This window comes from Microtus ochrogaster, unplaced genomic scaffold (genome assembly GCF_000317375.1).
Source record: "Microtus ochrogaster isolate Prairie Vole_2 unplaced genomic scaffold, MicOch1.0 UNK98, whole genome shotgun sequence".
NCBI lineage: Eukaryota > Metazoa > Chordata > Mammalia > Rodentia > Cricetidae > Microtus > Microtus ochrogaster.
Window position 1 is genome coordinate 787,330 of NW_004949196.1, and position 12,268 is coordinate 799,597.

General features: G+C 50.7%; 1 protein-coding gene across 1 annotated transcript in view; it reads right to left on the minus strand.

The window, feature by feature from the left end:
• Window positions 1-1,401: 1,401 nt before the first annotated feature.
• Window positions 1,402-12,268, minus strand: part of Slc25a23 (solute carrier family 25 member 23) — a 17,592-nt gene continuing 6,725 nt past the window's right edge. The window contains exons 5-10 of the mRNA XM_005371118.3: window positions 11,308-11,466; window positions 11,070-11,222; window positions 10,773-10,880; window positions 10,161-10,328; window positions 4,716-4,866; window positions 1,402-3,373 (exon numbers count right to left, since the gene is read on the minus strand). Of these exons, the coding sequence (XP_005371175.1) occupies window positions 3,189-3,373; window positions 4,716-4,866; window positions 10,161-10,328; window positions 10,773-10,880; window positions 11,070-11,222; window positions 11,308-11,466 (924 nt within the window). The 3' untranslated portion in view covers window positions 1,402-3,188. The remainder of the gene's footprint in view (window positions 3,374-4,715; window positions 4,867-10,160; window positions 10,329-10,772; window positions 10,881-11,069; window positions 11,223-11,307; window positions 11,467-12,268) is intronic.

Here is a 12,268-nt window from a genome sequence, read left to right on the forward strand (position 1 = left end):
GATTAAAGGTGTATACCACCACAACCCAGGGTGTGTGTATGTATGTGTTTTAATTGGAGCTGGAGAGATGGTTCAGCCAGTAAGAGTGCTCTCAAACTGGGCAGTGGTGGTGCACACAGGCAGAGACAGGTCTGTGAGTTCAAGGCCAGCCTGGTCTACAGTGTGAGTTCCAGGACGGGCACCAAAGCTACAGAAAACCCTGTCTCGAAAAACAAAGTCGACAAAAAAAGAAAACATAGTGCTCTCACAGAGGACCTGGGTTTAGTTCCCAGCACCACGTTAGGTGGCTCACAGCCACTGCAGCTCCAGGGGATTTGAGGCCTCTGGCTGTCTCACACACAGATCAGATACACACAACAAATCAAATTTTTAAAATGTATTATTTGGGTGTGCGTGTGTGGAGGTCAGATGACTATTTTGTGGGCTCCATTCCCTCCTTCCACTTGCATGTGAGTCTCAGGGACCAGATTTGGGTGGTCAGGGCCTCACTTGTGGTGTGTGTGTGTGTGTGTGTGTGTGTGTGTGTGTGTGTGTGTGTGCGCGTGCATGTGAGTGCAGTGTCCTCAGAGGCCAGAAGGGGGCGCTATATCCTGGAGTTGCAGCTGTAGGTGATTGTGAGTCATCATGTGGGTGTTGAGACTGCAGCTCGGGTCCTCTGCAGGCGCAGCGGGCTCTCAACAGTGAGCCATTTCTCCAGCCTGCTTGCTGTTTATAAATGGAGTGGAAACTGAAGCTTCCGGCTCTTGCAGAAGAGGGAAGAGGAGAGGGGCAGAGGAATGGGAAAGGAAGGAAAGGAGGGGGAGGCGATAGAGGAGAAGCAAGAAAGTAGGGGGGAGAGAAGGGAGAGAGGATGGAAGGAGGAAGTGGGAGATGAAGGCAGGTGGGAAGCAGGGGATAAGGTAAAAGGGAAGAGAGGATGGAGATAGAGAGAGATAGAGAGATATAGAGAGAGAGGGGGAGAGAGAGAGAGAGCTGTGTCTCATCTCCGCTCCTTGGGAGTACCCCGGTGCCATTCACACACCCATAAGTTTCTTTTTCTTTTCTTTTTTTTTTTTTTTTTTTTTTTTTTTTTTTTTGTTTTTCGAGACAGGGTTTCTCTGTGGTTTTGGAGCCTGTCCTGGAACTAGCTCTTGTAGACCAGGCTGGTCTCGAACTCACAGAGATCCGCCTGCCTCTGCCTCCCGAGTGCTGGGATTAAAGGCGTGCACCACCACCGCCCAGCTTACCCATAAGTTTCTAAAAGTCACAGACCTACAGCGGGGTCAACAAAGCTGCTCGCTGCCAAGTCTGACCACTGATGACGGAAGGAAAGGGCAGACTCCCACAAGCTCTCCTCTGGCTTCCATATGCCCCTCCCTCAAAGAACAAATGTAATTTTAAAAAAAAATGAAAAAGCAACAGTGAAAGAGCTTAGAAAATTTATTCTCTTCCCTTGAAATGACATACACGGGCAGAGAGACGGACGTGGTGTAGGCTGGAGGGAGAGGTGGAAGCCATGGTGGGGTCCTCTTGCCCCTCAACATCCTAGTTCCTTTTACAGTCCTTTGATGGGGTCCCCAGAGATCGGGGAGTTGAGCAGGGCCTCCCCACTTATCCTAAGCTCAGAATCCAATGTTGAAGTGCGGAGGGTACGGGAATGTGGTGGGGAGTCAGGGGACTTTGCTCTCTGTCTGGTAGAAAAATAGACCCCGAGTCAGTCTGGGGTTGTTTCATTTTGCATACTGGATGCTGGGTTTCAGGAAGGATGCTGTGTATTGGTCCTTAATTGTGACTTTCTGAGGCCCGAGCAGGGCTGGCAGTGCTGGGATGCAGAAGGTCCCCTTGGCTGTGTCGCCTGGCTTCACCTGGCAAGTCCCCACCCATGAGTAAGCAGACCAGACCCTCCCAGAGGAACCTGGGCTCTGGGAAGTTACTAGCCTGGCAGGTGGGCAGGGGTATGGAAGACATTGCAGAGAGGGAGATGGGGAGGGAGGTGATTTGGGGGAGTGGTGGAGGAGTGGAGGTGTGTCCTAGCTGTGGGGAGATTCAGCATTCATGTGGGGTATGGTGTGGGACATACATACCATTCCCTTACTGCCTGGTGTGGAGCTACTAGTCCAGGGTCTGGGCTTCCAGAAGGATCCCTGATGGTGTGGAATGCAGTGGGAATCAGCTCCAGGGTGTGTCTGGGATACTGGGTGCCTGTGGGATCTGAGATGCTGCCACTGGGCTGCTGGGATCTAGACTTAGGGAGTAGACTGAGAACTTGGGGTACAGGAGCAAAGGGCTTGGAACCTGGTAGTGTCTGGGAGAGCTTGGTCTTCTATGGCTGGTATCCAGAGAAGGGGTTGAAGGAATCTGGGATCTGAGATTGAACAGCTGTGGCATCTAAAATCCACCCTGAAGCTCACACATCGGTGGTTCACGGAACCAGAATCCAGGGGGTTAGGCCTTGGGACTCTTGGATCCAGTGACAAGAGATTGAGGGTGTGTTAAAATGTAGATCCGGCAGTCAAAGCAGAAAGGCATGAAACTCCAAGTTGAGGTAAAAGAATTGTTTGGGGTGAGGGATCTGGGATCCAGTAACCCAGGATCTTGGCATTGCTCCGTCAGGACCCTGTGGCTAAGAGTTCCTGGCTTCTAGAATCCAGACTATGAGGCGAGTGACAGGGAGCTCACCAGCAGATTTAGGGTCTCAGGTCTAGTGAGGCCTGAGGGTCTGGTGCCTGAAGAATCTGAGATCTGGGTTACAGGATACATCGATGTGTGCCTTCATGCTTGGGGCACTGGGACCATCTGTTGTTGCACAGGGTGGCCCAGCACCTAGTGGGTGAGGCAGGGAAAAGCAGGATCCAGCTCTGGTGTGTGGATGAGCAGGGTCAAGGGGTTTGGGGATAAGGGCTCAGGGCCAGAATGTGGATAGTTCTGCATCTCAAGTGATGTGTGAGGTACAGCATTTGGGGTCTGGGAGTCTCTCTGTGAAGTCGAGGATCCAGTACTGGGATCCAGTGGCCAAAGAGTGGGACCTAGTGGTACAGATGTCAGAACACAGGGCCAGTGACCTGGGCCTTGGGTACTGGTATCCAGCGGCTTGGTTGGGGGATTAGGAACCACTGGTCAGGCCATTAGTTTCCGGCGGTTGAGGACATCAGCATGGGAGATGCCGTGATGAAGATGAGGGAATCTTGGGGCGACAGGTTCCCGGTCCCTCACCTGGATGTGACCCCCAGGGCCTGCTTCATGTTCTCGTAGACCACGTAGGAGATGCTTACGGCTGGAATGACCTTCATGAAGTTGGGGGCAATGCCCCGGTAGAGGCCCCACACACCCTCCTGGGATAAGATGTGTCGAAGCAGACCCACCATGGAGACCTGTGGGCCACCCTCAGTGGAGGCTGTGGGTGGGTTGGGAGCCAGGTAAGATCAAAGCTTCCTCCTCTCATTTCCCCCTCCAGGCCCACCCGAAGGGATGGGCTAGGTGACTATTTCAAAAGAGGCAAGAGAGTGATATAAAGGAACAGCAAGCCCTACCACAACACTATGGATGCCTGAGGGTCTAGGAACTGTCAGTCTTAGGGCCCACATTTGGGGAATGAATGAAAACAGTAACAGTAGGTGTGCGTGTGCGTGTGTGTGTAAGAGAGAGAGAGAGAGAGAGAGAGAGAGAGAGAGAGAGAAAGTGTGTAGAATTAGGTGTGTGAGAAATCCCCCTTCCTTAAAGTTAGTCTTCTCCTTCTCTTCAGGGCTAACTTCTGCTCATCTTTCCCTCCTCCATCCCAAAGCTGGCTATTTGGGGGAGCCGTCTGTGGCACCTCAGTCGAAGTCAGGTTCCTACCTCTCCTCTCCTCAACCCTAAATCAACCCTGAATCGTGGAACGATTGCTGACCCTTCCTCCTTCCCAGGGGATGAAGTTCACGAGGGTACAGCCGGTCGTTTCTCCAGCAAAAACCAAGGAACACAAACACTAAGGTTCCCAAAAACAGACTCAGGGAAACCGGAAAATAATCCGTGGGTGGCAAATACAGAGGGAAAACAGTGGGGAAGCTGAGGCAGGAGGACTGTCCTGCCTGGGTGTTAGTGTTCTGTGGGAAAGAGAGCTTCCTGCTCTTCTGGAAGCCCAGAGTTCAGTTGCTGGCACCCATGCAGGTGACCTCCTAGCTCCAGGGAGTCCGATGGTGTCTCAACTCCCCACACCCATGCTCATGCACAAGTGCAGAAATAAAAAGAAATCTTAAAAAAACCCACCGTGAAATAGAAACAAAACAATAGAAACAAAAAACTAGGTTGTCCTTAAGATTGGGTATGGGGTGCACACCTGGAGGAGGCAGAGGCCAGTGGCAGATCTCTGGGTTCTGGGCCAGCTGGGGATACATAGTTAGACCCTGTCCCATAAATAAACAAGTAAACAATGACATTGCCCTTCCCTGACTTTGGCTAGCTCTGCTCTCAGCAGGCCTCACTCCCTTGTTTCCTCTTAGCTTTGAATAACAGCTCAGGTTACTGGCAGGCCCAGATATGCCACAGTGTTGCCTGCGGTACTTCCCTGTACCCAATGCCACTGACTTCTCAGGTGAAGGACTCCCTGGTCAGCATCACTAGTGGGTAAACTGAAGTCCAGACAACAAGAAAGACCCACAGGAACCCAGCCCAGACTCTACCTCCACGGACTTAGGGGACAGCAGGTGGGACCCAAATGGCTGACTTTCCTACCCCAGCCTCCCGCCCAGGCTTCTCACCTTGGGCCTGCATTCGGGTCCGGACCAGTGCCAGAGGGTAACTAGCAATCTGGCCGCAGGTGCTGGAGATGGTGCCACAGGCCAGGAGCACGAGAATGCCTGGGTTTGCTGATTCGTGGCTGTACTGCTGAAGCCAGCGATTCTTCAGAGTCTGGAAGAGACAGGAGCAAGTGGGTTCAGAGTTGTAGATAGGAAGACTGGTGTAGAAGACCTTGTTACCATACCAGCTCTGTGCGTCAAGGCTGCTGGTCGTAGATATGATGGTGCAGTTTGTCTTCCCCACCGGTCAGACGCCCCAGCACCTCACTGGGGATTCTAGGTGGGCGGTCCACCCCGACCACGCAACCTCATTGGGGGATTCTAGGCGGGGGAGGTGGGGGAATCCATCTCTGACCATGACCCAAGCCTGCCTCTGGGGGGTTCTAGGTGGAGGCTCAACTAAGGGATTTTTTTTAAAAAGTAATATTTTATTTTATGTATATTGCTGTTTTACCTGCGTGAGTGTCTGTATGAGGGCATTGGATCCCCTGGAAATGGAGTTACAGATAGTTGTGAGCCGCCATGTGGAAGCTGGGAATTGAACCCCAGTCCTCTGGAAGAGCAGTCGGTGCTTTTTGCTCTTTCTCTGTTTGCTTGCTTTTTTGAGACCGGGTTTCTCTGTGTAACAGTCCTAGCTGTCCTGGAACTAGCTCTTGTAGACCCAGGTTGGCCTCGAACTCACAGAGATCCTACTGCCTCTGCCTCCTGAGTGCTGGGATTAAGGATGTGGGCTACCACTGCCCTGTGCAGTCAGTGCTCTAAGCAGGTGAACCATCTCTCTAGCTCCCCATTTTGGATTTTTAAAGAAAAAAATCTCATCCAGATGGGTCCCAAATCTATTAAGTAACAGAATGAACTGGAACTCCTGGCCTTCCTGCTTCTACCTCTCTAGATGGGGTACTGAGGTCCTGGGATGGACCCCAGACTCTGTGCACGCTAGAGGAGTGCTCGAGTCCCTGAGCTATACCCTCCGTCCCTCTGAAGACAAGTTAGTGCCTCATCCCGGGTCTTCAGGTACTTTAGCTGATGAGATTTATAAGGATGATGGGCGTGGGCTCTGAGAGCCATACTGTCCTTATATAAAGAAGAGGGACAAAGAGGGGAGAGTCAAGGGACATCAGACATAGAAACGGGACTGATGGATCTACAGTGAAAATGGAATGCTTCAGGAATTGCAGTGACCATCTGTGAATCTAGCTGCCCAAGACTGAGGCAGGAGGGCCGATTATGCCCGGGGGCTTGCAATCAGCCTGGGCAACAAAGTGAGATGCCGTCTATAGTGAAAGTAGGTAAAATTTAAAACAAAAGAGGAGGAGCCAAGCAGATGGCTCCGCAGAGAAGGATTGCTGCATGAGCAACAGGAGCTGAGTTCAGAGCTCAGCGTGCACAAAAGAGCCAGATGAGCCGGGCGATGGTGGCGCACGCCTTTAATCCCAGCACTCGGGAGGCAGAGGCAGGCGGATCTCTGTGAGTTCGAGACCAGCCTGGGCTACAGAGCTAGTTCCAGGACAGGCTCCAAAGCCACAGAGAAACCCTGTCTCGAAAAACCAAAAAAAAAAAAAGAGCCAGATGTGGCCGTGCACACCTGTAAACACTGCTCAAGAGGATCTCTAGGGCTGGCAACTAGTCAGCCTAGAGAAGTGAGTGAGCATGGGAGCCGAGCAAGAGACCCTGCCTCCCTCCCGTCTCTACCTCCCTCACCCAGGAGCTGCAACCAGGGGAAGATGCCTATTCATATGGTTCCTATGTAGCATATAGGGGAAGGAAGCCATGTGCCCCAAACTCTGGAATTTTCTGGAACCTTCTTCCAAAATCTTCCTCTCCCCCCATCTTCCTTCTTTCCTCTTATTATTTTTTGGGGATATCTGTGTGTGCTTGTGTTTGTGCAGGGGTGCATGCCCACTGGAGGAAGTGTGGAGGTCAGAGCTTGGTCAATCAGGTCAAGCTGTCTCACCTTACCTTTGGAGACAGGCTCTCTTACTGAACCTGAAGCTTATTGACTGGCCAGTCAGGAAGCTCCAGGATCCTCCTGTTCTGGCTCCCAGCCCTGGAGTTGCAGATGCTCTTCCTAGTGCTTAGATTCACATCCTCTTCCTTGCATGGCAGGCATATTATCAACTCAGCCAGTCCCCTAACTCCCCAAACCCCTCTTTTGAGGCAGGGTCTCTCTGTAATTCTGGTTGGCCTAGAACTCGCTATATAAACCAGGCTGGACTCATAGTTATGGAAATCCACCTGCCTCTGCCTCCTAAGTGCTGAGATTAAAGGTGTACACTACCACCACCACCTGTTTAAAAGACTTATCTATTTTCATTTTATGTGTATGGGTGTTTTGTCACCATGTATGTCTGCATACCATAAGCATGCAGTACCTATGGGGGTTAGAAGAGGGTGTCTGATCCCCTGGAACTGGAGCTATGAGTGGCTGAGAGCCACCATGTGGGTGCTGAGAATATATATGTTAAATGAGTTGTCAAAAGCTGTTATGGACTGATGAGATGTCTCAGTGGATAAAGGTGCTTCCACGCAAGCCTGATAGCTAGGTTTGATCACTGGAACCCACATGGCGCAGAGAGAGAACCAACTCCTATATGGTACCTGCTGACGTCCACACACACACTGTGACACAAGGACACACACACAGACATAAACATGACCTGCTCTGGGCTGGCGAGATGGCTCAGTTGGCAAACCTCTTGCCACGCAAGCATGGGGAACTGAGTCTGATCTCCAGCACCCATGTCAAAGCCAGGCATGTTGTATATGCCTGTAAGTACATTGCTGGGGAGGTGGGAGGAGGATACGTGGGTTCACTGATGAACCCCTCTAGCCTCCTTGATGAACCCCAGGTCCCAGTGAGAGATACCATGTCAAAAAATAAGGTGGACAATATCTGAAAACTGACACCTGAGGTTGTCTTCTGGCCTTCACACATACACACACACACACACACACACATTCACGCGTGTGTGCACACACACACAGTATTCTGTTGCCAGGGACAGTGGTCATGCCTTGAGTTAGTGGATTACCCGTGAATCCAGGCCATTATGGGATGCATAGTGAGCCCCCACCTTTAAAAACAAAAGAGCCGTGTTCCAGTTGGTGGAACATTTGCCTAACATGCATGAAGCCCTGGCTCCACACAGCACCACATTGACTTGGGGTGGTAGTGTAGACCAGTTATCCCTGCACTCAGGAGGAGTTCAAGGTCCTCCTCAGCTACCTAGTAAGTTTGAGGTCAATGAAGGCTATATAAGACCCTGTTTTGCCCGGGCAGTGGTGGTGCATGCGTTTAACCCCAGCACTTGGGAGGCAGAGGCAGGCGGATCTCTGTGAGTTCAAGCCCAGCCTGGTCTACAAGAGCTAGTTCTAGGACAGGAACCAAAAGCTACAGAGAAACCCTGTCTTGAAAAACAAAACAAACAAACAGAACAAAACAAAAAAAGTTTAAAAAAAAAGGAAAGGAAAAGGAGGGAGACAGAAAAAGGGGGGAGCTGGGAAGATGGCTCAGTGGTTAAGAGCACTGGCTGCTCTTGAAGAGGATCCAGGTTTAATACCCAGCACTCACAACCATCTGTGCTAGGCAACCTAGCACCCTGTTCTGGCCTCTACGGGTACCATATGCAGTGTGCAGGCGGGCAAACAACCATACATAATAAAAATTGAAAATAACAAACAATTGAAAAAGGAAGGAAGAAAGAGAATGTGCTGGCCTGGAGACCAGGCCAGAACCCACACATGCTTTGGGGAAGATGGTGTCCAAGGCTTATTTTACACCATGTTCACACTCTCAGGAGCTGGAGGGGTCCCAATTCCTACAAAGCTAAACCTTCCATAACTCCAAAGAGGCAAATGTGAACCCCTAGGCTTCATCTGCAGCACCTTAGGGAGGGAAATGCTTATATTATTATTATTATTGTCTTGAGAAAGGGCCCAGGCTGGCAAAGAGCCTCCTGCCTCTGCCTCCCAAGGCATGGGATTAAAGGCATGTATCACCATGCCTACTTGTTGTGGTAATCCTCCTGCATCAGCTTTTTGATTGTTGGATGACAGGCACCACCCTCCATGCCTGGCTAAAAGTGGCCTTTTTATATTTTTGGAAAGATTATTTTTTTATTTATGTGTGTGTGCCTATGTGAGTGTATATGCATCATGAGAGTGCAGTGCTTTTAGAGACCAGAAGAGGGTGCCGCATCCCCTGGAGCTGTATTTATAGGGCACTGTTAGACCTGATGTTGGTGCTGGGAACTGAACTCAGGTTTTCTGCCAAAGCAGTAAGCACTCTTAATGGCTGAGCCATCTCTTTAGCCCCATCCCCATTCTATTTGGTTGCTGCTGATTTTTTTCTTTTTTCTTTGGTATTTTGAGACAGGATTTCTCTGTAGCTTTGTGCCTGTCCTGGAACTAGGTCTTGTAGACCAGGTTGGCCTCAAACTCACAAAGATCCACCTGCTTCTGCCTCCCAAGTGCTGGGATTAAAGGCGTGCACCACCACCACTCAGCTGTTGTTGATATCTTTTAATTTTTGTTTTTCTTTTCTTTCTTTCTTTTTTTTCATAACTTATTTATTTTTATTTTATGTCCATTGGTGTTTTAGCTGCATGTATGTCTGTGTGAGAGTGTCAGATCTTAGAGTTACAACAGTTGTTAGTTGCCATATGTGTACTGGTTTGAATCCTGGGCTCTCTGGAAGAGCAGTTGGTACTCTTAACCACTGAGCCATTGCTTGAAATCACCGCCCCCCCCCTTTTTTTTCCAGAGTCAGGGTTTCCTCTGTGTAACAGTCCTAGCTGTCCTGGAACTCACTCTGTAGACCAGGTTGGCCTCGAATTTGCAGAGATCTGCCTACCTCTGTCTCCTCAGTGCTGGGATTAAAGGCATGAGCCACCAGGTCTAGTTTAAATTTTGTTTTCCAAGCTGGGTGGTGGCGGCGCACGCCTTTAATCCCTACTCGGGAGGCAGAGGCAGGTGGACTTTGTGAGTTTGAGGCCAACCTGGTCTACAAACTGAGTTCCAGGACAGCCAAAGCTTAAACAGTGAAACACTGTCTTAAAAAGAAAAAAACAAAATTTTGTTTTCCAGGACTGGGTCTTTTCACATAACTAGGCTGTCTTAAAACTGAATACCAAGTGCAGGCCACCCTTGAACTCCAGATCTCCCTACTTCAGCCTCCTAAGTCCTGGGATGGCAAGTGTGCGCCACCATGTGGAACTGGAAACAAGGGTTTTTGCATCAGTGACAGAAGGGAGGTGTGATGTCTAGAGGGGCTCTCCAGGGCTTCAAGACCCACCGCAGTTTTGAAGTCTACAATTGTTTTTCCTAGCTATGAGAAGCAAAGAGTGTCCTCGGCCAGATCCCAGAACGAGAAAGAAGGGAGGGAGGGATGGTAGGTTATCCACAGACCTCGTAGACGGCTAGATCGATTCCAGCATAGGGGATGATGCCCAGCACATTGGGCAGGTAGCCACGGTAGAAGGCACGGGGCCCTTCACGCTCCAGGATCCGCCTTGCACAGTCCAGGAGCCCCTTGTACTGGCCAGTTTTCCGTAGAGTCAGCCTTGTCTTCAGTACCTGGGTGAGAACTCTGTCAAACCCTTGAAAAACTACTATCAAGAATCATCATGCCCAGAAGTGATGTCACCTAGAAGTCGCTACTCCCGAAAGCAGATGTCCTGCGGACCTAGCTGGGTCTGAGGAGGTAGAGTGTCTGCTTAGTGTACATAAAGGCCTGATTTCCATCCCGAGCACCACGTAAATCAGGTGTGGTGGCTCATGCCTGCCACCCTTGCTCTTGGCAGGCCTATCCATAAATGGCCCGTTACTATGACTACTACGTCCCTAGAAGTTACATCTCAAATTGAGATACCCAGACAAGCTAGACAGGAAACGGCACTTGGTCCGAAGTCAGGCAGTTAGGGTTACAGTTAGCTCCACACACAGTGCAGAGCGGGGAATGGCCCAGTACCGCAGGCCCACCCTCTCATGCTGGGTCTTCCTCAGGCCCCTCCTTCTCACCTCCATGGGGTATATGATGGTTTGAGCTGTGGCCCCGGCCAGGGAGCCAGCCACGAAGCGCTCCTGAACGTGCAGCGTCTCTTGCTGCCCCCGGATGGCCCGCTTGATCTGAGGGTGGAACATGGGGAGGTGTGAGGCGCATAGGAACCTTGGAGATTATTGAGCTGCCCGTGCATTCCACTGTTCTCCAGCTGGCACAGAGCTGGCCAGTAGGGGATGTGGTGCAAGCCAAAGCCCTTGAGCCCTCGCGCTTAATTTCTGCTTCCCAAGGCTGAATATACTCTCGTCTGGACCAACCTGTTCATAAGCCATGAACTTGATGGCTGACTCAGGGGCGATCTTGAGCACGTTGATACCATTGCCCCGCCAGAGGGACAAGATGCCCCCTTCTTGAATCATGTTCCGCAGGCCCCCTAGGATGTTGAGCCGGTTGGACTTGGAGGCGTGGACCTGAGTGGGGAGAGAAGGTAGCTTGAAGATGCTCTCCTAGGCCCAGAACCTGGATGATGAGGTGGGCCCCTTCAGGTCCTCTCACCTGCATGAAGACCTTGAGACGGTCCAGAGGAGCTGTGCCTGTCCGCGACACAGCGCCGGCCACTGCGCCAGCCACCAGCTGCTTCCACCACATGCCGGTAAGTTTCTCCTGCTTGGAGAACTCATCAGGTACCGTCAGGCACTCCCCAATGTCCAGGACCTGAGGATGGGGGCTGCAGGTGTCATGTCCCAGCAGAGGTGGGGGATGCACCTGGGTCCTAAGTGGGGAAGGCTCCCCTATGAATTCCAGGACACCCCAGAGTCCACCAAAGGACTTTCCTTGGAGAGTCCACCTGATTCCTTTTGGATCCTGCCACTAAAACATCCAACCAGCAGTCTGGCTATGATACCCTCGGGTTCCTCTGGGAGATCTCCGTGGAGTTCCACTACTTTAGTGGTCCTCAACCTTCCTAACACTGTGACCCTTCATTACAGTTCTTCATGTTGTGGTGACACCCAACCATAAAGTTAGTTTTGTTGCTACTTTATAACTGTAATTTTGCTACAAATATTTACTGTAATTTTGCTGTAAATATTTACATTTATATGATGTAAATATTTGTGTTTCCTGAATAGTCTTAGGTGACCCTGTAAAAGGGTTGGTGGTTCGACCCCAATGGGTTGAGAACGAGTGCACTAAAGAATCCATTAAGTACTAAAGATAATAACTCAGTCCACTGAGCCTTACCAAAGGAGCCATGACTCCCACACAAGAGTCAACTGCAGGGCCTGTGAGAGGGTCATTAAGGTCAAGGCCTGTGTGGCCAAGTCTGAAGACCTGAGTTCAATACCTGGGAGCCACATGATGGAAGGAGAGAGGAAGACTTCCCCAAGCTGTCTTCCGACCTTCACACACACCCCTCACACAAAATAAGTAATTGTTTTTTTTTTTTTGCTTTTTCGAGACAGGGTTTCTCTGTGGTTTTGGAGCCTGTCCTGGAACTAGCTCTGTAGACCAGGCT